We start from the raw sequence: 23,661 nt of genomic DNA, 5'->3' as shown, positions 1-23,661 counted from the left end.
GGAAGGAACGGTACAGCGCCTACTTTTGGACTCTAATGTGTTGCCGTGTGCAGAAGGCGAAAGGTCGAACGGTAAAACCGTGGACTTAAGATTCTGGTGTGGTGCCGTTTACAGAGGAGACGAGGAGGGGCCGAGGATAAACGGTACCTGGAGGCCTATATAAGCGGAGCCAGCGCCTTAAGCTGGACCAGTCATCGATAATCAAACCACGAGTGAACACGTATACAGTAGTGAAAGTCAGGAAGGAGCAAGATCGTTAGGTCGATACATTCGGGACAGCATAGTCACCGAATTGAGACAAAGGTAGCTGGCAATACACGGCTAAGTTGAGTGAAAACTCGGTCGACACTTAGGAGGACTGCTCTAGCTATTTGATTGCCCGTGGCTCCGGCGAATCTTGCCGATCCTGACAGAAGTCTGGAAAGCGCAGCCGTTAACTACCTTGAGTCCGGTATGAAAGGTGATTTCTTTTAATGGGGAACCAAGTGCTTGGGAGGAGTATAGAGGAGACCCGGTCGACTGTTACGAGTACAGCTCTGGCGACGTCGAACGAATGCCCGAATATTCAAGCAGTATTGGGCAGACGTGGCACCGTCTCACCCTAGTCAGAGAACGTTGTCCCATCCCTAAGCCCCAACAGCCCAACTCTTCGCCATCTCTTACGACTGGCAGTGGAAGTATCCGGTGCGGCGGAGGCCAACAAGCACGAAGGATCACCGAGACGTCGTCGCACGAGAAGCATCAGCACAATTCCATACACTTTGGATCCGGAGCCGTTTATAAACGCCTCATAACCAAAATTCTGAACTGTTGTTACTGTTTAGCCGGTCGGCCACGTTAACCATAAATATGGTGGGACGAACGCACAAATCTACTGAGCTAGTCTCACTAATTTCGTACGGAGCAAAAATATAAAAAAAAGTTCATTACAATGGTTTTTGATAAACAAAACCAAATTTCAAATACACTTTTACAAGACATTAGCGACAGCCATTAGCGTTGTGGGCAGAATGTATTCGGATAACAAACTTGAGCTGAACCAGAAGTCAAGGAATCTTCTGCTTGACCAGTTGTCTTTTGGCTTTTCCCAGATCTCAAAAAATCGCTTTTGCTCTCTGCCTGAGGTTGGTTCTTTTTCCCTTTTACTGGCTTTGTTGCCGGTGCCTTGTGCATCGCATTAGCTTCCTCAAACTCCCTGGCTTTCATACCCAGGTCTAATCCGGCAGCTTTTGGGCTGCTTGCCTCTCCTGCTGAGCGGGAGCTAGGCCTCTTGCCCTCGTACTTCACACTTTTTCTGGCGTTCTCGTCAGTACGCTGCTCTTCCTAATAGGGTCAGCCTTTGTCCGTCGCCTCCTCGAGGAATTTCCGGCCGCTCTCCTAGTTTGTATGCTAAAAACGTAAACTAAAATCGGAGAGTTTTTAAAACATGACTGCACTCTCTGTCCACAGAACTCTCATCCTGGGTAAGGGGAGAGGGACGACGCGTAGACCAATTAAAACGATATAGATAATGAACGAATACAAAAATCTCACAAGGCTGGTGTTCCCTTTGGTTTTCGTTTATTAATTACACGTATGTTTTTTAAAGACAAATAAATTCGTTGAAACTGTTTTTTCACTGGTAAAGGTAACTTAGAGTCCATAACTTCATCACATTTCTTAAATAAGTTAAATGGTAAGTCGCGGAAGACGGTGAAGATGAAAGGGTACCGTTTTTGTTAAACTATTGCTTCGTAGACATTTCCAAATGCTTTAGCATGTCCGATATAATGAAATCGTCCTCCTCGTCATCTGGTGGTGTAGAAAGGGACTTATTGGTAGAGCCACACACACAATTATCCGTGCCTTTGCATTGGTGAACTATGAAGTTGGCCTCAATATACTTCTTCGATCTTAAAATGAATAAGGACTTTTGTATATTGGCATATAAGGAATTATATGATGAATACTTACAGCTTTAGCACATAGTGGTTGAAGGGGAATAACGTTTCAAGCTTTTCCTCGGTCTTACATTTTCCACGGACGGAAACAATGGGTAGTTTACGCCGAGGGCTACTATGCAAAACTGTATAACAGTAGGCCAGCTGGTAAGTTCTCGAAACATCAGCGAATGCTGTGGCCACTGAGGCTAGACAGTATCGCAGGGGATTTAAGTGACATCCCGCGATGCGGGATAACTGCAGACACTCAAGAAAATGCAAATCTAAAAAAAAATTTTAAAAAATAACAATTTAATACTGTTGTATATGTACATGCTTAGGTATTTAAGACTATGTCATTAGGGCTGCTTTTTTAGTACAACTTTTAAGGCCATACCCTCACCCCCATTTTATAAAATTGTATATGAGAGTTTGTAAAAATCGGATAATCGGATCGAATTAGGATGAACCTTTACTTTAAACAGTGGTGCCCACTGGCCTGACTTGCGAGTCTGGTAGTCCTCTGCCGGCTCTCTGCCGCGACACCGACCTGTAAACGGTCATGTGGCTTTGGCAAGCGCCTTACATTTACGCACACAAATGCAAGTCTTACGTATTATTGTTTGTGTGTGGACACCACTGCTTAAGAAACTTTATCTTATCTCCCTACCCCACCCCCTTCCTATGTGACATGATGCATTAATTGATAAGAACTAAATCTCATTTGAATTTTTACAAAATATAAACAAATTTGGGTGTTATAGTCGTTTGTGGGCGTGGCACCCTGCTGAAATAAACTAGCGCTGCGACTCGGCTAATTATCCTTATCAAGAATATATATACTTTATGGGTTCGGAAACGCTTCCTTCTACCTGGTACATACTTTCCGACGAATCTAGTATACCCTTTTACTCTACGAGTAACTGGTATAACAAGAAAGAAGGATATCTTCGTCAAGCCGAAGTTTATGTACCCTTGCAGGTCGTTTCTATCGGAGCAATGCATATACAGAGCATTCCGGTTTTTAGAAAATAAATAAAAAACAAGAAAGAAAGTTAACTTCGGCAAGCCGAAGTTTGTATACCCTTGCAGTTATAATTATTACATTTAAAAATACAAAAAATGATATTGCCAATAGTCCCAATAGATAATATGTCAAAAAACATCGAAGCTATAATTTGTTTCATATTATTTTCCCACCAATTTTCCGATCGTTCCAATGGCAGCTATATGATATAGTCGTCCGATTTTGATAAAATTAAATTCCAAATTCAGAACTAATTGAAAAATTTTATTTCCAAGCGTAGGAGGTTATATGTTTAAAAGCACCGAAGCTATAATTTGTTTCATATTATTTTCCTACCAATTTTCCGATCTTTCCTATGGCAGCTGTATGATATATTCGTCCAATTTTAATAAAATTAATTAATAATTAAAAAATGGTATTTCCAAGCGTAGGAGGTTATATGTTAAAAAACACCAAGGATATAATTTAAAAAATTCCTATGGGAGCTATAAGATATAGTTGTCCGATCCGGCTGGTTCCGACTTATATACTACCTGCAAAAGATATAAGACTTTTGGCAAAGTTTCAGCCCGATAGCTTTAAAACTGAGAGACTAGTTTGCGTAGAAACGGACGGACAGACGGACAGACGGACATGGCTAGATCGACTCGTCTAGTCATGCTGATCAAGAATATATATACTTTATGGGGTCGGAAACGTCTCCTTCACTGCGTTGCAAACTTCTGACTGAAATCAATATACCCTCTGCAAGGGTATAACAAGGAAGAACGCTATAGTCAAGTACCTCGACTATCAGATACCCGTTACTCAGCTTAAGGGACCAAAGGGAAATGGATATATGCAAGCAGCAAAGCGAGATTGAAATGCGCCACCTACCCGTGATCTCTATATATGGATATGTGGGTGGACGACAGATTTAAGCGTTATGGGCGTTAGAGTGGGCGTGGCAAGGTATTAACGAGACCAATACATTTCAGTTAAAATTTTGTATCTAGCATGAAAATTGTGGGCGCCATAGGCTTGGGCGGTTTGTGGGCGTTAGAGTGGGCGTGGCATATTCGCGTAACAAACATGCGCTGCGTACAAGGCTACGGAATCTAAATCTGAGATCCATATTCTATATCTTTGATAGTATCCAAAATATCCACGTTCATATTTACTATTTTTTGAAGTTTATGGGCGTTAAAGTGGGCGTGGCAAACAAAGGTAGCTGGCAATACACGGCTAAGTTGAGTGAAAACTCGGTCGACACTTAGGAGGACTGCTCTAGCTATTTGATTGCCCGTGGCTCCGGCGAATCTTGCCGATCCTGACAGAAGTCTGGAAAGCGCAGCCGTTAACTACCTTGAGTCCGGTATGAAAGGTGATTCCTTTTAATGGGGAACCAAGTGCTTGGGAGGAGTATAGAGGAGACCCGGTCGACTGTTACGAGTACAGCTCTGGCGACGTCGAACGAATGCCCGAATATTCAAGCAGTATTGGGCAGACGTGGCACCGTCTCACCCTAGTCAGAGAACGTTGTCCCATCCCTAAGCCCCAACAGCCCAACTCTTCGCCATCTCTTACGACTGGCAGTGGAAGTATCCGGTGCGGCGGAGGCCAACAAGCACGAAGGATCACCGAGACGTCGTCGCACGAGAAGCATCAGCACAATTCCATACACTTTGGATCCGGAGCCGTTTATAAACGCCTCATAACCAAAATTCTGAACTGTTCTTACTGTTTAGCCGGTCGGCCACGTTAACCATAAATATGGTGGGACGAACGCACAAATCTACTGAGCTAGTCTCACTAATTTCGTACGGAGCAAAAATATAAAAAAAAGTTCATTACAATGGTTTTTGATAAACAAAACCAAATTTCAAATACACTTTTACAAGACATTAGCGACAGCCATTAGCGTTGTGGGCAGAATGTATTCGGATAACAAACTTGAGCTGAACCAGAAGTCAAGGAATCTTCTGCTTGACCAGTTGTCTTTTGGCTTTTCCCAGATCTCAAAAAATCGCTTTTGCTCTCTGCCTGAGGTTGGTTCTTTTTCCCTTTTACTGGCTTTGTTGCCGGTGCCTTGTGCATCGCATTAGCTTCCTCAAACTCCCTGGCTTTCATACCCAGGTCTAATCCGGCAGCTTTTGGGCTGCTTGCCTCTCCTGCTGAGCGGGAGCTAGGCCTCTTGCCCTCGTACTTCACACTTTTTCTGGCGTTCTCGTCAGTACGCTGCTCTTCCTAATAGGGTCAGCCTTTGTCCGTCGCCTCCTCGAGGAATTTCCGGCCGCTCTCCTAGTTTGTATGCTAAAAACGTAAACTAAAATCGGAGAGTTTTTAAAACATGACTGCACTCTCTGTCCACAGAACTCTCATCCTGGGTAAGGGGAGAGGGACGACGCGTAGACCAATTAAAACGATATAGATAATGAACGAATACAAAAATCTCACAAGGCTGGTGTTCCCTTTGGTTTTCGTTTATTAATTACACGTATGTTTTTTAAAGACAAATAAATTCGTTGAAACTGTTTTTTCACTGGTAAAGGTAACTTAGAGTCCATAACTTCATCACATTTCTTAAATAAGTTAAATGGTAAGTCGCGGAAGACGGTGAAGATGAAAGGGTACCGTTTTTGTTAAACTATTGCTTCGTAGACATTTCCAAATGCTTTAGCATGTCCGATATAATGAAATCGTCCTCCTCGTCATCTGGTGGTGTAGAAAGGGACTTATTGGTAGAGCCACACACACAATTATCCGTGCCTTTGCATTGGTGAACTATGAAGTTGGCCTCAATATACTTCTTCGATCTTAAAATGAATAAGGACTTTTGTATATTGGCATATAAGGAATTATATGATGAATACTTACAGCTTTAGCACATAGTGGTTGAAGGGGAATAACGTTTCAAGCTTTTCCTCGGTCTTACATTTTCCACGGACGGAAACAATGGGTAGTTTACGCCGAGGGCTACTATGCAAAACTGTATAACAGTAGGCCAGCTGGTAAGTTCTCGAAACATCAGCGAATGCTGTGGCCACTGAGGCTAGACAGTATCGCAGGGGATTTAAGTGACATCCCGCGATGCGGGATAACTGCAGACACTCAAGAAAATGCAAATCTAAAAAAAAATTTTAAAAAATAACAATTTAATACTGTTGTATATGTACATGCTTAGGTATTTAAGACTATGTCATTAGGGCTGCTTTTTTAGTACAACTTTTAAGGCCATACCCTCACCCCCATTTTATAAAATTGTATATGAGAGTTTGTAAAAATCGGATAATCGGATCGAATTAGGATGAACCTTTACTTTAAACAGTGGTGCCCACTGGCCTGACTTGCGAGTCTGGTAGTCCTCTGCCGGCTCTCTGCCGCGACACCGACCTGTAAACGGTCATGTGGCTTTGGCAAGCGCCTTACATTTACGCACACAAATGCAAGTCTTACGTATTATTGTTTGTGTGTGGACACCACTGCTTAAGAAACTTTATCTTATCTCCCTACCCCACCCCCTTCCTATGTGACATGATGCATTAATTGATAAGAACTAAATCTCATTTATCATTTATCTCTATCATTTTATCTCTAAAGTCTAAAGTCTAAATAAGTCTTTATTGAAATATATATATATATAGTGACATATTCACATATTCAGTTATGTACCAAGATATAAGAATATGCAGCGTAGGCGATCCCACGCTGAATTAATGTAAACAATCCACATCCGGAGCAGGCAATGCGGTTTTTTAATAACATAAATCACTAATTGACGCACCCTGAGTAGCACTCTTACTCTCAAAAATATTGTATAAAATCAATATCCCAAGCGGGAGACTCGATCCCAAACTTATGTACAATCAATATCCCAAACTTTTGTAAACAAAGGGTAGCACAAGAACGATTTTTGTCACAAGAAATTAGTCTTAAGCTGAGATCAATCGAATAAAGACGTTAAACTAAATCTTCCTTAATTTATTCTCCATAGCGTTGTCCTTAGTCAACTGACGGGTCATTAGTTCGACTCATTCAAATAATAAACATTTTACTAGCGCAGTCGGTAGGATACAAATAGTATTCGAAAAAAAATAACGTCGAGTGGAAAATAAATAAAATTTTATAATTCAGTTCTCGATTAATAATTATGCGACCCTTCAACCCTCAACTTGGAATATAATTCCAATTCGGTTTTCCAACAAAAAGTGGAAGATTAAAAACAAAACTAAAAAACACAATAAGTCAAAAGGCAACTAGCAGTTACAAAAATAAAAATAATAACATGTACAATTAAAAAAAAACTAAGTTAAACAAACACTAAAACAAAACATTTATTTTTACTGTAACAATGAAATCACAACTTTACAATAACAATGGAGCAACCAAATATAGCCGCTCCCCAAATCGTGGCGCTAAACGACAACAACCTTGCTGAAGGGTCGTCGGCAACTAAAAGACATCATGCCATTTAAGGGTGATAAAGAAACCCTCTACACCTTCATCAGCAGAGTGGACTATGTAATTTCACTCTACCAAACTAATGATGATGTGCGTCATTAGAGGATTTTACTTGGAGCCATTGAAAGAAACTTAGATTCACGATTATTGGGCCTTCCGAGCATCGAAGACTGGCCTACCCTTAAATCGAGACTAATTGCAGAATTAAAAGCGCAAACACCGAACTAAAAACTACTGGAGAACTTCGGGGAGACACCTTATAAGGGAAATCTGAGAGCATTCTGCGAAGAAGCGGAAACACGACGTCAACTACTGAATTTGAAATTGCATCTGGAAGGTAACCAACAAGATTTTCTTATTTATGTACAGGCGATCAAAGATTAAAATACGGATCAGAAAATTACCAATACAATTATTCACTATTTTGGCTCATAAAGATACGCACAAAATGAGGGAATATATGAAGAACATATTAATTTTGAATTAAATAAAAATCTAGAAATCCGTAATAAAAATGCAAACCTTATTATTATGAACAACAGTATTATGACCACAATCAATACTATGTTGATTAATGAAGGGCAACAACAGATACAATCCATCCAAAATGCAAAAGAAGAAAATCAAAATAGCTCAGAACCAAACGAAAATTTTCGGTTAGCAGCCCCGGACAACACCAGTACATAGAAATAGCATACAAAGGTTGCACATACAAATGCCTTATAGACACAGGATCCACAATAAATATGATCAATAAAAATATATTTCGTCTTCCCATTCAAAATAATAAATGTGAAGTTTTGACATCAAATGGTCCTATTAAATCTCATTTGAATTTTTACAAAATATAAAAAAATTTGGGTGTTATAGTCGTTTGTGGGCGTGGCACCCTGCTGAAATAAACTAGCGCTGCGACTCGGCTAATTATCCTTATCAAGAATATATATACTTTATGGGTTCGGAAACGCTTCCTTCTACCTGGTACATACTTTCCGACGAATCTAGTATACCCTTTTACTCTACGAGTAACTGGTATAACAAGAAAGAAGGATATCTTCGTCAAGCCGAAGTTTATGTACCCTTGCAGGTCGTTTCTATCGGAGCAATGCATATACAGAGCATTCCGGTTTTTAGAAAATAAATAAAAAACAAGAAAGAAAGTTAACTTCGGCAAGCCGAAGTTTGTATACCCTTGCAGTTATAATTATTACATTTAAAAATACAAAAAATGATATTGCCAATAGTCCCAATAGATAATATGTCAAAAAACATCGAAGCTATAATTTGTTTCATATTATTTTCCCACCAATTTTCCGATCGTTCCAATGGCAGCTATATGATATAGTCGTCCGATTTTGATAAAATTAAATTCCAAATTCAGAACTAATTGAAAAATTTTATTTCCAAGCGTAGGAGGTTATATGTTTAAAAGCACCGAAGCTATAATTTGTTTCATATTATTTTCCTACCAATTTTCCGATCTTTCCTATGGCAGCTGTATGATATATTCGTCCAATTTTAATAAAATTAATTAATAATTAAAAAATGGTATTTCCAAGCGTAGGAGGTTATATGTTAAAAAACACCAAGGATATAATTTAAAAAATTCCTATGGGAGCTATAAGATATAGTTGTCCGATCCGGCTGGTTCCGACTTATATACTACCTGCAAAAGATATAAGACTTTTGGCAAAGTTTCAGCCCGATAGCTTTAAAACTGAGAGACTAGTTTGCGTAGAAACGGACGGACAGACGGACAGACGGACATGGCTAGATCGACTCGTCTAGTCATGCTGATCAAGAATATATATACTTTATGGGGTCGGAAACGTCTCCTTCACTGCGTTGCAAACTTCTGACTGAAATCAATATACCCTCTGCAAGGGTATAACAAGGAAGAACGCTATAGTCAAGTACCTCGACTATCAGATACCCGTTACTCAGCTTAAGGGACCAAAGGGAAATGGATATATGCAAGCAGCAAAGCGAGATTGAAATGCGCCACCTACCCGTGATCTCTATATATGGATATGTGGGTGGACGACAGATTTAAGCGTTATGGGCGTTAGAGTGGGCGTGGCAAGGTATTAACGAGACCAATACATTTCAGTTAAAATTTTGTATCTAGCATGAAAATTGTGGGCGCCATAGGCTTGGGCGGTTTGTGGGCGTTAGAGTGGGCGTGGCATATTCGCGTAACAAACATGCGCTGCGTACAAGGCTACGGAATCTAAATCTGAGATCCATATTCTATATCTTTGATAGTATCCAAAATATCCACGTTCATATTTACTATTTTTTGAAGTTTATGGGCGTTAAAGTGGGCGTGGCAAACAAAGGTAGCTGGCAATACACGGCTAAGTTGAGTGAAAACTCGGTCGACACTTAGGAGGACTGCTCTAGCTATTTGATTGCCCGTGGCTCCGGCGAATCTTGCCGATCCTGACAGAAGTCTGGAAAGCGCAGCCGTTAACTACCTTGAGTCCGGTATGAAAGGTGATTCCTTTTAATGGGGAACCAAGTGCTTGGGAGGAGTATAGAGGAGACCCGGTCGACTGTTACGAGTACAGCTCTGGCGACGTCGAACGAATGCCCGAATATTCAAGCAGTATTGGGCAGACGTGGCACCGTCTCACCCTAGTCAGAGAACGTTGTCCCATCCCTAAGCCCCAACAGCCCAACTCTTCGCCATCTCTTACGACTGGCAGTGGAAGTATCCGGTGCGGCGGAGGCCAACAAGCACGAAGGATCACCGAGACGTCGTCGCACGAGAAGCATCAGCACAATTCCATACACTTTGGATCCGGAGCCGTTTATAAACGCCTCATAACCAAAATTCTGAACTGTTGTTACTGTTTAGCCGGTCGGCCACGTTAACCATAAATATGGTGGGACGAACGCACAAATCTACTGAGCTAGTCTCACTAATTTCGTACGGAGCAAAAATATAAAAAAAAGTTCATTACAATGGTTTTTGATAAACAAAACCAAATTTCAAATACACTTTTACAAGACATTAGCGACAGCCATTAGCGTTGTGGGCAGAATGTATTCGGATAACAAACTTGAGCTGAACCAGAAGTCAAGGAATCTTCTGCTTGACCAGATGTCTTTTGGCTTTTCCCAGATCTCAAAAAATCGCTTTTGCTCTCTGCCTGAGGTTGGTTCTTTTTCCCTTTTACTGGCTTTGTTGCCGGTGCCTTGTGCATCGCATTAGCTTCCTCAAACTCCCTGGCTTTCATACCCAGGTCTAATCCGGCAGCTTTTGGGCTGCTTGCCTCTCCTGCTGAGCGGGAGCTAGGCCTCTTGCCCTCGTACTTCACACTTTTTCTGGCGTTCTCGTCAGTACGCTGCTCTTCCTAATAGGGTCAGCCTTTGTCCGTCGCCTCCTCGAGGAATTTCCGGCCGCTCTCCTAGTTTGTATGCTAAAAACGTAAACTAAAATCGGAGAGTTTTTAAAACATGACTGCACTCTCTGTCCACAGAACTCTCATCCTGGGTAAGGGGAGAGGGACGACGCGTAGACCAATTAAAACGATATAGATAATGAACGAATACAAAAATCTCACAAGGCTGGTGTTCCCTTTGGTTTTCGTTTATTAATTACACGTATGTTTTTTAAAGACAAATAAATTCGTTGAAACTGTTTTTTCACTGGTAAAGGTAACTTAGAGTCCATAACTTCATCACATTTCTTAAATAAGTTAAATGGTAAGTCGCGGAAGACGGTGAAGATGAAAGGGTACCGTTTTTGTCAAACTATTGCTTCGTAGACATTTCCAAATGCTTTAGCATGTCCGATATAATGAAATCGTCCTCCTCGTCATCTGGTGGTGTAGAAAGGGACTTATTGGTAGAGCCACACACACAATTATCCGTGCCTTTGCATTGGTGAACTATGAAGTTGGCCTCAATATACTTCTTCGATCTTAAAATGAATAAGGACTTTTGTATATTGGCATATAAGGAATTATATGATGAATACTTACAGCTTTAGCACATAGTGGTTGAAGGGGAATAACGTTTCAAGCTTTTCCTCGGTCTTACATTTTCCACGGACGGAAACAATGGGTAGTTTACGCCGAGGGCTACTATGCAAAACTGTATAACAGTAGGCCAGCTGGTAAGTTCTCGAAACATCAGCGAATGCTGTGGCCACTGAGGCTAGACAGTATCGCAGGGGATTTAAGTGACATCCCGCGATGCGGGATAACTGCAGACACTCAAGAAAATGCAAATCTAAAAAAAAATTTTAAAAAATAACAATTTAATACTGTTGTATATGTACATGCTTAGGTATTTCAGACTATGTCATTAGGGCTGCTTTTTTAGTACAACTTTTAAGGCCATACCCTCACCCCCATTTTATAAAATTGTATATGAGAGTTTGTAAAAATCGGATAATCGGATCGAATTAGGATGAACCTTTACTTTAAACAGTGGTGCCCACTGGCCTGACTTGCGAGTCTGGTAGTCCTCTGCCGGCTCTCTGCCGCGACACCGACCTGTAAACGGTCATGTGGCTTTGGCAAGCGCCTTACATTTACGCACACAAATGCAAGTCTTACGTATTATTGTTTGTGTGTGGACACTGCTTAAGAAACTTTATCTTATCTCCCTACCCCACCCCCTTCCTATGTGACATGATGCATTAATTGATAAGAACTAAATCTCATTTATCATTTATCTCTATCATTTTATCTCTAAAGTCTAAAGTCTAAATAAGTCTTTATTGAAATATATATATATATAGTGACATATTCACATATTCAGTTATGTACCAAGATATAAGAATATGCAGCGTAGGCGATCCCACGCTGAATTAATGTAAACAATCCACATCCGGAGCAGGCAATGCGGTTTTTTAATAACATAAATCACTAATTGACGCACCCTGAGTAGCACTCTTACTCTCAAAAATATTGTATAAAATCAATATCCCAAGCGGGAGACTCGATCCCAAACTTATGTACAATCAATATCCCAAACTTTTGTAAACAAAGGGTAGCACAAGAACGATTTTTGTCACAAGAAATTAGTCTTAAGCTGAGATCAATCGAATAAAGACGTTAAACTAAATCTTCCTTAATTTATTCTCCATAGCGTTGTCCTTAGTCAACTGACGGGTCATTAGTTCGACTCATTCAAATAATAAACATTTTACTAGCGCAGTCGGTAGGATACAAATAGTATTCGAAAAAAAATAACGTCGAGTGGAAAATAAATAAAATTTTATAATTCAGTTCTCGATTAATAATTATGCGACCCTTCAACCCTCAACTTGGAATATAATTCCAATTCGGTTTTCCAACAAAAAGTGGAAGATTAAAAACAAAACTAAAAAACACAATAAGTCAAAAGGCAACTAGCAGTTACAAAAATAAAAATAATAACATGTACAATTAAAAAAAAACTAAGTTAAACAAACACTAAAACAAAACTTTTATTTTTACTGTAACAATGAAATCACAACTTTACAATAACAATGGAGCAACCAAATATAGCCGCTCCCCAAATCGTGGCGCTAAACGACAACAACCTTGCTGAAGGGTCGTCGGCAACTAAAAGACATCATGCCATTTAAGGGTGATAAAGAAACCCTCTACACCTTCATCAGCAGAGTGGACTATGTAATTTCACTCTACCAAACTAATGATGATGTGCGTCATTAGAGGATTTTACTTGGAGCCATTGAAAGAAACTTAGATTCACGATTATTGGGCCTTCCGAGCATCGAAGACTGGCCTACCCTTAAATCGAGACTAATTGCAGAATTAAAAGCGCAAACACCGAACTAAAAACTACTGGAGAACTTCGGGGAGACACCTTATAAGGGAAATCTGAGAGCATTCTGCGAAGAAGCGGAAACACGACGTCAACTACTGAATTTGAAATTGCATCTGGAAGGTAACCAACAAGATTTTCTTATTTATGTACAGGCGATCAAAGATTAAAATACGGATCAGAAAATTACCAATACAATTATTCACTATTTTGGCTCATAAAGATACGCACAAAATGAGGGAATATATGAAGAACATATTAATTTTGAATTAAATAAAAATCTAGAAATCCGTAATAAAAATGCAAACCTTATTATTATGAACAACAGTATTATGACCACAATCAATACTATGTTGATTAATGAAGGGCAACAACAGATACAATCCATCCAAAATGCAAAAGAAGAAAATCAAAATAGCTCAGAACCAAACGAAAATTTTCGGTTAGCAGCCCCGGACAACACCAGTACATAGAAATAGCATACAAAGGTTGCACATACAAATGCCTTATAGACACAGGATCCACAATAAATATGATCAATAAAAATATATTTCGTCTTCCCATTCAAAATAATAAATGTGAAGTTTTGACATCAAATGGTCCTATTAAATCTCATTTGAATTTTTACAAAATATAAAAAAATTTGGGTGTTATAGTCGTTTGTGGGCGTGGCACCCTGCTGAAATAAACTAGCGCTGCGACTCGGCTAATTATCCTTATCAAGAATATATATACTTTATGGGTTCGGAAACGCTTCCTTCTACCTGGTACATACTTTCCGACGAATCTAGTATACCCTTTTACTCTACGAGTAACTGGTATAACAAGAAAGAAGGATATCTTCGTCAAGCCGAAGTTTATGTACCCTTGCAGGTCGTTTCTATCGGAGCAATGCATATACAGAGCATTCCGGTTTTTAGAAAATAAATAAAAAACAAGAAAGAAAGTTAACTTCGGCAAGCCGAAGTTTGTATACCCTTGCAGTTATAATTATTACATTTAAAAATACAAAAAATGATATTGCCAATAGTCCCAATAGATAATATGTCAAAAAACATCGAAGCTATAATTTGTTTCATATTATTTTCCCACCAATTTTCCGATCGTTCCAATGGCAGCTATATGATATAGTCGTCCGATTTTGATAAAATTAAATTCCAAATTCAGAACTAATTGAAAAATTTTATTTCCAAGCGTAGGAGGTTAGGTTATATGTTTAAAAGCACCGAAGCTATAATTTGTTTCATATTATTTTCCTACCAATTTTCCGATCTTTCCTATGGCAGCTGTATGATATATTCGTCCAATTTTAATAAAATTAATTAATAATTAAAAAATGGTATTTCCAAGCGTAGGAGGTTATATGTTAAAAAACACCAAGGATATAATTTAAAAAATTCCTATGGGAGCTATAAGATATAGTTGTCCGATCCGGCTGGTTCCGACTTATATACTACCTGCAAAAGATATAAGACTTTTGGCAAAGTTTCAGCCCGATAGCTTTAAAACTGAGAGACTAGTTTGCGTAGAAACGGACGGACAGACGGACAGACGGACATGGCTAGATCGACTCGTCTAGTCATGCTGATCAAGAATATATATACTTTATGGGGTCGGAAACGTCTCCTTCACTGCGTTGCAAACTTCTGACTGAAATCAATATACCCTCTGCAAGGGTATAACAAGGAAGAACGCTATAGTCAAGTACCTCGACTATCAGATACCCGTTACTCAGCTTAAGGGACCAAAGGGAAATGGATATATGCAAGCAGCAAAGCGAGATTGAAATGCGCCACCTACCCGTGATCTCTATATATGGATATGTGGGTGGACGACAGATTTAAGCGTTATGGGCGTTAGAGTGGGCGTGGCAAGGTATTGACGAGACCAATACATTTCAGTTAAAATTTTGTATCTAGCATGAAAATTGTGGGCGCCATAGGCTTGGGCGGTTTGTGGGCGTTAGAGTGGGCGTGGCATATTCGCGTAACAAACATGCGCTGCGTACAAGGCTACGGAATCTAAATCTGAGATCCATATTCTATATCTTTGATAGTATCCAAAATATCCACGTTCATATTTACTATTTTTTGAAGTTTATGGGCGTTAAAGTGGGCGTGGCAAATTTTTTTTTTGGGTCAATCGATAGGTATTGACGAGAACAATACATTTCAGTCAAAATATTTATTCTAGCATCAAATCTGTAGGAGCCACCGTTTTTTTGGGCGGTTTGTGTGCGTTAGAGTGGGCGTGGCACTCTGCTGAAACAAACTTGCGCTGCGCAGGAATCTCAGGAATCTGCATGCCTAATCCCAGTACTGTAGCTATTATAGTTTCCGAGATCTCAGCGTTCATACGGACAGACGGACAGACGGTGATCAAGAATATATATACTTTATGGGGTCGGAAACGCTTCCTTCTGCCTGTTACATACTTTCCGACGAATCTAGTATACCCTTTTACTATACGAGTAACGGGTATAAATAGTAGTAGTAGTAGTCGGTTCTGGCACGGTTTTTTATGTCGGTTCTGGTACGGTTTTTTTTTATGTCGGTTCTGGCCCGGTTTTGTATGTAGGTTCTATTTTTATACCGGAAGTCGATTCTGGCACGCTTTTTATACCGGTTTTGGCACATTGTTATACCGGAAGTCGATTTTGAAACACTTTTTATACCGGTAGTCGATTCTGAAACACTTTTTAATTTTCTAGAATATTCTCCACCTCCTTTACCATCTTCATTTCTCCCTTCTTAGCATTTTATCATTTCTACTTTATCGTTCCACTTCCCCTCCCACTTCCCCACCCACTTCCCCTTCCCAATGCACACGATCGTTGTGTCTAAAGTCTAAAGTCTAAATAAGTCTTTATTGAAATATATATATATATAGTGACATATTCACATATTCAGTTATGTACCAAGATATAAGAATATGCAGCGTAGGCGATCCCACGCTGAATTAATGTAAACAATCCACATCCGGAGCAGGCAATGCGGTTTTTTAATAACATAAATCACTAATTGACGCACCCTGAGTAGCACTCTTACTCTCAAAAATATTGTATAAAATCAATATCCCAAGCGGGAGACTCGATCCCAAACTTATGTACAATCAATATCCCAAACTTTTGTAAACAAAGGGTAGCACAAGAACGATTTTTGTCACAAGAAATTAGTCTTAAGCTGAGATCAATCGAATAAAGACGTTAAACTAAATCTTCCTTAATTTATTCTCCATAGCGTTGTCCTTAGTCAACTGACGGGTCATTAGTTCGACTCATTCAAATAATAAACATTTTACTAGCGCAGTCGGTAGGATACAAATAGTATTCGAAAAAAAATAACGTCGAGTGGAAAATAAATAAAATTTTATAATTCAGTTCTCGATTAATAATTATGCGACCCTTCAACCCTCAACTTGGAATATAATTCCAATTCGGTTTTCCAACAAAAAGTGGAAGATTAAAAACAAAACTAAAAAACACAATAAGTCAAAAGGCAACTAGCAGTTACAAAAATAAAAATAATAACATGTACAATTAAAAAAAAACTAAGTTAAACAAACACTAAAACAAAACTTTTATTTTTACTGTAACAATGAAATCACAACTTTACAATAACAATGGAGCAACCAAATATAGCCGCTCCCCAAATCGTGGCGCTAAACGACAACAACCTTGCTGAAGGGTCGTCGGCAACTAAAAGACATCATGCCATTTAAGGGTGATAAAGAAACCCTCTACACCTTCATCAGCAGAGTGGACTATGTAATTTCACTCTACCAAACTAATGATGATGTGCGTCATTAGAGGATTTTACTTGGAGCCATTGAAAGAAACTTAGATTCACGATTATTGGGCCTTCCGAGCATCGAAGACTGGCCTACCCTTAAATCGAGACTAATTGCAGAATTAAAAGCGCAAACACCGAACTAAAAACTACTGGAGAACTTCGGGGAGACACCTTATAAGGGAAATCTGAGAGCATTCTGCGAAGAAGCGGAAACACGACGTCAACTACTGAATTTGAAATTGCATCTGGAAGGTAACCAACAAGATTTTCTTATTTATGTACAGGCGATCAAAGATTAAAATACGGATCAGAAAATTACCAATACAATTATTCACTATTTTGGCTCATAAAGATACGCACAAAATGAGGGAATATATGAAGAACATATTAATTTTGAATTAAATAAAAATCTAGAAATCCGTAATAAAAATGCAAACCTTATTATTATGAACAACAGTATTATGACCACAATCAATACTATGTTGATTAATGAAGGGCAACAACAGATACAATCCATCCAAAATGCAAAAGAAGAAAATCAAAATAGCTCAGAACCAAACGAAAATTTTCGGTTAGCAGCCCCGGACAACACCAGTACATAGAAATAGCATACAAAGGTTGCACATACAAATGCCTTATAGACACAGGATCCACAATAAATATGATCAATAAAAATATATTTCGTCTTCCCATTCAAAATAATAAATGTGAAGTTTTGACATCAAATGGTCCTATTACATTGAACAACTTGATTATGTTACCCAGCAATAGTATTTTTAAGACAAATGAACCATTTTATGTACACAGTTTTTCTAATAATTACTATATACTGATTGGCCGAAAATTGTTGAAAAATGCACAATCAATTATAAATTACAAAAACAGCACTGTATCCCTTTTTGATAAAATATACAAGTTAATTACTTTAATATCAGAAAAAAACCAAAATTTGTATATTCAAAAGGCACCAGAACCAATTAAAAAATCAGCTCAGGAATCAATAAAAAAAATGTATTTTGAATTATTTCGATTAGATCACTTGAATCAGGAGGACGTTACAAGGTTGAAAGGTTTATTAAGTAAATTCCAAAATCTTCAATATGAAGAAGGAGACAATCTATCATTTACAAATGCTACAAAACACGTACTAAATAAAACACATAGTTCCACAATTTATTCAAAACAGTACCCACTTGCTCAAGCGCACAATATTGAAGTCGAAAACCAAGTGCAAGAAATGCTTAGTCAGGGATTAATTAGAGAAAGTAATTCACCATACAATATTCCTACCTGGGTAGTACCCAAAAAAAACTGATGCTTCTGGTAAAATGAAGTATAGAGTAGTAATTGATTATAGGAAATTCCAATATTTTACTACTATCGATTTGGCAAAGGGATTTCATCAAATAGAAATGGACCCAGAAAACTGCATTTTCCACCAACAGCGGTCATAACGAATATCTCCGAATGCCATTTGGCCTTAAAAATGCACCCGCTTCTTTTCAATGGTGCATGAATAATATCCTTCGACCGTTGCTCAACAAACACTGTTTAGTGTATTTAGATGATATTATAATTTTTTCCACATCCCTTACCGAACACTTAAATGCATTACAACTAGTTTTTTCAAACTTGCAGAAGCCAATTTAAAATTGCAGTTAGACAAATGTGAATTCTTAAAAAAAGAAGCTAGCTTTCTTGGTCACATCGTAACCCCTAATGGCATAAATCCAAACCCCCTTAAAGTTAAAGCCATAGTTTCATATCCAATCCCAACAAAAGTAAAAGAGATCAGATCATTCCTTGGATTAACAGGCTATTATCGTAAATTTATCCCAAACTACGCAGACAAAGCAAAACCAATGACCAAATGTTTAAAAAAAGGAGGAAACACAGATACACAAAATCTCGACTCCATAGAAGCATTCAAAAAACTTAAAGCTTTAATAATTAGAGAACCAATTCTCCAATTACCCGATTTCGAAAAACAAAATTCACTTTAACCACAGGTGCCAGTAATTTAGCCCCTGGAGCCGTGCTTTCTCAAAATGGCCATCCTATATCCTTTAAATCACAGTGCTATCGAAAAGGAATTACTCGCCATAGTTTGGAACACTAAAACTTTTCGACATTATTTACTAGGACGACATTTTCTCATTGCTAATGACCATCAACGTCTTAGATGGTTGCATACCTTAAAATAACCGAATGCCAAGTGTTTAAGTCAAAACACCAAGTTACAAAGGTGGAGAGCTAAATTAAACGAATACCAATTTAAAATCGACCGTATTAAAGGGAAGGAAAATTCAGTTGCTGATGCATTACCAAAAATTCAAATTGAAGAAAATCATCATAGTGAAGTTACTCAACATAGTGCAGAAGAAGACAATAGTAACCTTATTCATTTAACAGAAATACCAATAAACCATTTCAAGAAACAAATAATTATACCCGTTACTCGTAGAGTAAAAGGGTATACTAGATTCGTCGGAAAGTATGTAACAGGCAGAAGGAAGCGTTTCCGACCCCATAAAGTATATATATTCTTGATCAGGATCACTAGCCGAGTCGATCTAGCCATGTCCGTCTGTCCGGATGAACGCTGAAATCTCGGAAACTATGAGAGCTAGGCTATTGAGATTTGGCGTGCAGATTCCTGAGCTTCTTACGCAGCGCAAGTTTGTTTCAGTAGAGTGCCACGCCCACTCTAACGCCCACAAACCGCCCAAAACTGTGGCTCCTACAGTTTTGATGCTAGAATAAAAATTTTAACTGAAATGCATTGTTCTCATCAATACCTATCGATTGATAAAAAAAAATTTGCCACGCCCACTTTTACGCCCAAAAACTTCAAAAAATCGTAAATATGAACGTGGATATCTCGGAAACTATCTAAGATAGAGAATTGGGATCTCAGATTTAGCCTTGTGCGCAGCGCAAGTTTGTTACGCGAATATGCCACGCCCACTCTAACGCCCACAAACCGCACAAACCTGTGGCGCCCACAATTTTCATGCTAGATAGAACATTTTAACTGAACTGTATTAGTCTCGTCTATACCTATCGATTGACCCAAAAAAATATTTGCCACGCCCACCCTAACGCCCATAACGCTTAAATCTGTCTACCGCCGGTAGGTGGCGCATTTCAATCTTGCCTTGCTGCTTGCTTATCTCCATTTCCCTTTGGTTCCTTTAGCTGAGTAACGGGTATCTGATAGTCGAGGCACTCGACTATAGCGTTCTTCCTTGTTTTCATTAAATCCGATAAAAATAAAGTAGAGAATTCAACAATATTCGGTAACTCCATTACCACAATTCAATGTAATGTAATGACATTCGAAAAGGCCAAACAGGTTTTACTTATTCATTTTATTCATAGAAACATTACCATTTATAATGAGAGCGATGTAGATTTTGAAATTATTCAAATACATACAATACATACAGAGAAATTATTAATACCACCTACACTAGAGTAATTTGCAGCCTCTACCTATTTTAGAGTGTTTGTTCATACACCGAAAGGAAAATAGATAAATTAAATGAAGATCGACAGGAATTTAACATTGACAATGGATACAGAAAAGGACAAATTCAAAAAGGAAAATTAGAAAATCCATTACAGCAAATAAAAATGTAGAAAAAATAGACGAAGACCATTACAAATTTACTAATCGATGCAGGGAAACCAAATACTGCAAAACACAATTTAAGAAACATAAGATAACTAATGTCGTTGAACTCCGACAGGAACCTTCTGTACAATGATGTTGTTTCTATTATTGAAAACGGGTCACGCTCAAAAAATTCAAATAACCAACTCAGATTCCGACCTTGGCTATTTACTCTTCTCAAGCATTCCAGTTCAAGTACCGGTAGTGTATGAACATTACTGTCTAAGAATTAATTTAACGGAAATCAATATCATCACTAAATCTTTTGGTAACAAAATCACAGATTCGCCCAGAATGAAATATTTGTACAATAAACTACTGAAAGAATTAAATGGTATAACCAAAGATAATATAAACTACAAGATGAGTAACGGCCATACAACGGAATGTACGGCAAAATTTTTGGTGTGGATTTTCGATCTTGCTAGTGTGCGTCATCCGTGTAAAGCTCTTTGGTTGTATGGGTGTATCATTTCGTGTGGTCTGCTGCAATAAGGGCTCAATGTCGCATTTGTCAAACGCGAGGTGCTAATGGGCTGTAGGTCAGGGGTGTAGTCGCTCAACCGCGGGAATGGAAGGTCGGAGTTCAACTCCGACTGGGAAAAACTTTTTTTTTTATGCAGTTGGTCTTTTTTAATTAATGGTGTTTTAAACAATGTCCATGGTTTCAGCCCATGTTTCAATATATTTTTTTAAAAATAGACGATTGAAAACATCATCGATGTTTTCCACTGCGCCAAAAAACTAAAAGGTTTATTTTTGGCTTATCAAAATGTTAGGGGACTAAATATGAAGCTACCCAAGCTTTATGCTGACTCCTCTGCATTTACTGCAGATATTTTGGCTTTTACGGAAACTTGGCTGAAACCAGAGATATCTGACTCTGAAGTTCTGTCAAATAACTTTAATGCCTATAGGACCGATCGCTCCTCACGTATTGGAGGCGGTGTGCTGATTGCCGTTACCACTAGCCTAACATCTGAAAAAATTTACTATGGTACCCATAACGAAATTGAATTTGTTAGTGTGAAAGTTTCCTTGCAATCCTTATATATTTTTGTTACATGTTCCTATATTCCACCTGGCTCTGATTTAATAATTTATGAGCACCATCTGTCTGCGATAAAATCTGTTCTATCCCTTCTTTCTAACAGAGACCTTTTAATTGTTTTGGGTGACTTTAATCTCCCTGATATTTCTTGGTCTCCTCCTACTGACTCACTTGTCGCTATACCCTTTTCCGTCCATGATTTTGTAGATGGCATTTTAGAATTATCGTTACAGCAAATAAGCTTTATACGGAATTCATTAAATAGACAATTAGATCTTGTGTTTGTTTCAGACCCGTCTGAAGTCACAATATCAAGAATTGACGCTCTTGTTGTACCTGAAGACCGATATCATCCAACAATGGAATTGACAACCTGCCTCCCATGCGTTGATACCCTCTCTCCTTTAGTTTCTCCAACTAAAATGAGATGTTTTCGAAAACATGACTATAATAAACTTAACGATATGATTTCTCAATATAATTGGACAGACTTGTACAATTTACTACTACTACTAATACTTTTTTAATGAATGCGTTCCTGATAGGCTTCCTTCAAAGCTAATCAGGTCTCCTTGGTTTTCCAATTCGCTTCAAAGACTTAAAAACCTTAAAACAAACACTTACAAAAAGTATAAAAAATCGGGTAAGCCATCTGATTTTTCAAAATATGTGGTGGCTCGATCGGATTTTAATGTTCTCAGTAGTCATTGCTATTCTATGTATTTAAGTCTATGTAAATTTTAATTTTCAAATGATCCGAAGCAGTTTTATAACTTTGTTAATGCCAAGCGTATGTCGTCGGCATTGCCTTCATCGGTACGTTTTAACTCAATGGAGGCATCGATGGATTCTGAAATTGCTGATTTATTTGCCGAGTTATTCCAAACTACTTATAGTTCGGCTGCTTGGTCAAATTCTAACTACCCTAATCCCTTAAATAGGGCAAATTGTATTTTTACCCTTGCAATTACGGAAAGTTCTCTCTTAAGAGACTTAGCAACAACAACGCCAACTTATTCTCCCGGTCCAGATGGTCTCCCCGGGTGTGTGTTTAAGTTTTGTGCGTCAACCATATGTAAACCGATTTTTAAACTTTTTAATTTGTCTATTTCATCATCAGTTTTTCCTACTATCTGAAAGGACTCTTTTATGCCCAGAATTATAGAATTATAGAGGTATTTCTAAGTTACTAAATTACTTCTCATTTGCAACATTCATGTTCCTCGCTAATATCACCGTGTCAGCATGGTTTTGTTAAGCGAAGATCGACCACCACCAACCTTCTTGAATTGTCATCTATTCTAATAAATGGATTTAAGAAAAAATACAGACTGACCTTATATACACAGATTTAAAAAAATGCAGACTGACGTTATATATACAGATTTTAGTAAGGCTTTGACTCTGTCAACCACTCTCTTCTCTTATTCTATTAACTTTAATTTCAATTTATTTGAATGGTAGGACTCAGAGGGTTATATTCAAGATCACTGCTTCAAAATTGATCTACGTGACATCTGGTGTGCCTCAGGGTAGTCATTTACCTCCCTTGTCCGTCCTATTTTGTTTTGGAGTCCTCAATATTAAGTGCATATTGACCGTATTGAGTCGGTACAAAACAAAATTTCTTCTTTTTGCCCTTCGTAGTTTGAACTGGGATCAAAACGTAAGGCTACCTTTCTATCAGAGTAGATTACTATTGTTTAATTTACCTACACTTGTAAATCGTAGAACAATGCTTGGTACTATTTTTATGCAAAATCTTATTAGAGGTGATATTGATTCTGTTGAACTTGTAAACCGCCTAACTTTCAATGTTCCTGTTAGACTAACACGAAATTATTATCCCCTAAATTTGCCACGATGTTCATCAACTTTTTGTCTGCACGAGCCCTTTCGCGTTTTTTGTAATAATTATAACAACCTTTATCATTTAACTTGCACTTCAACTTCTATCCCGTTATTAAAGACTA

The 23,661-nt window shown here is 38.3% G+C and overlaps 3 protein-coding genes across 4 annotated transcripts in view; all 3 read right to left on the bottom strand.

Moving 5' to 3' along the window:
* Window positions 1-1,558: 1,558 nt before the first annotated feature.
* LOC119562494 (RNA polymerase I-specific transcription initiation factor RRN3-like) lies at window positions 1,559-2,935 on the bottom strand. Its single transcript, XM_037875700.1, has 3 exons — window positions 2,893-2,935; window positions 1,954-2,203; window positions 1,559-1,892 (listed from the first exon to the last, which is right to left on the bottom strand). The coding sequence occupies exons 1-3, from the start codon at window positions 2,933-2,935 to the stop codon at window positions 1,724-1,726; spliced, it is 462 nt and encodes a 153-aa protein (XP_037731628.1). The 3' UTR covers window positions 1,559-1,723.
* A 2,472-nt stretch (window positions 2,936-5,407) lies between these two features.
* Window positions 5,408-8,508, bottom strand: LOC119562493 (RNA polymerase I-specific transcription initiation factor RRN3-like). Its single transcript, XM_037875699.1, has 3 exons — window positions 8,466-8,508; window positions 5,803-6,052; window positions 5,408-5,741 (listed from the first exon to the last, which is right to left on the bottom strand). Exons 1-3 carry the CDS (start codon window positions 8,506-8,508, stop codon window positions 5,573-5,575), a joined length of 462 nt encoding a protein of 153 aa, XP_037731627.1. The 3' UTR covers window positions 5,408-5,572.
* A 2,472-nt stretch (window positions 8,509-10,980) lies between these two features.
* Window positions 10,981-23,661, bottom strand: part of LOC119562496 (RNA polymerase I-specific transcription initiation factor RRN3-like) — a 55,148-nt gene continuing 42,467 nt past the window's right edge. For both annotated transcript variants that reach the window (XM_037875703.1, XM_037875704.1), the window contains exons 5-6: window positions 11,376-11,625; window positions 10,981-11,314 (exon numbers count right to left, since the gene is read on the bottom strand). In XM_037875703.1, coding sequence (XP_037731631.1) covers window positions 11,146-11,314; window positions 11,376-11,625 — 419 coding nt within the window. In that variant the 3' untranslated portion in view covers window positions 10,981-11,145. The remainder of the gene's footprint in view (window positions 11,315-11,375; window positions 11,626-23,661) is intronic.

Source organism: Drosophila subpulchrella, unplaced genomic scaffold (assembly GCF_014743375.2).
Source record: "Drosophila subpulchrella strain 33 F10 #4 breed RU33 unplaced genomic scaffold, RU_Dsub_v1.1 Primary Assembly Seq53, whole genome shotgun sequence".
Lineage (NCBI taxonomy): Eukaryota > Metazoa > Arthropoda > Insecta > Diptera > Drosophilidae > Drosophila > Drosophila subpulchrella.
This window is presented reverse-complemented; position numbering and strand designations above follow the sequence as displayed.

Excerpts from the sequence above, each read along its gene's own strand:
- LOC119562493 (XM_037875699.1), bottom strand. The coding sequence starts at position 8,508 with ATGCTCTGTATATGCATTGCTCCGATAGAAACGACCTGCAAGG. Across the intron at positions 6,053-8,465 it reads GATAGAAACGACCTGCAAGG|ATTTGCATTTTCTTGAGTGT; the intron begins GTACATAAACTT and ends ATTTTTTTTTAG. Across the intron at positions 5,742-5,802 it reads AACCACTATGTGCTAAAGCT|ATCGAAGAAGTATATTGAGG; the intron begins GTAAGTATTCAT and ends ATTCATTTTAAG.
- LOC119562494 (XM_037875700.1), bottom strand. The coding sequence starts at position 2,935 with ATGCTCTGTATATGCATTGCTCCGATAGAAACGACCTGCAAGG. Across the intron at positions 2,204-2,892 it reads GATAGAAACGACCTGCAAGG|ATTTGCATTTTCTTGAGTGT; the intron begins GTACATAAACTT and ends ATTTTTTTTTAG. Across the intron at positions 1,893-1,953 it reads AACCACTATGTGCTAAAGCT|ATCGAAGAAGTATATTGAGG; the intron begins GTAAGTATTCAT and ends ATTCATTTTAAG.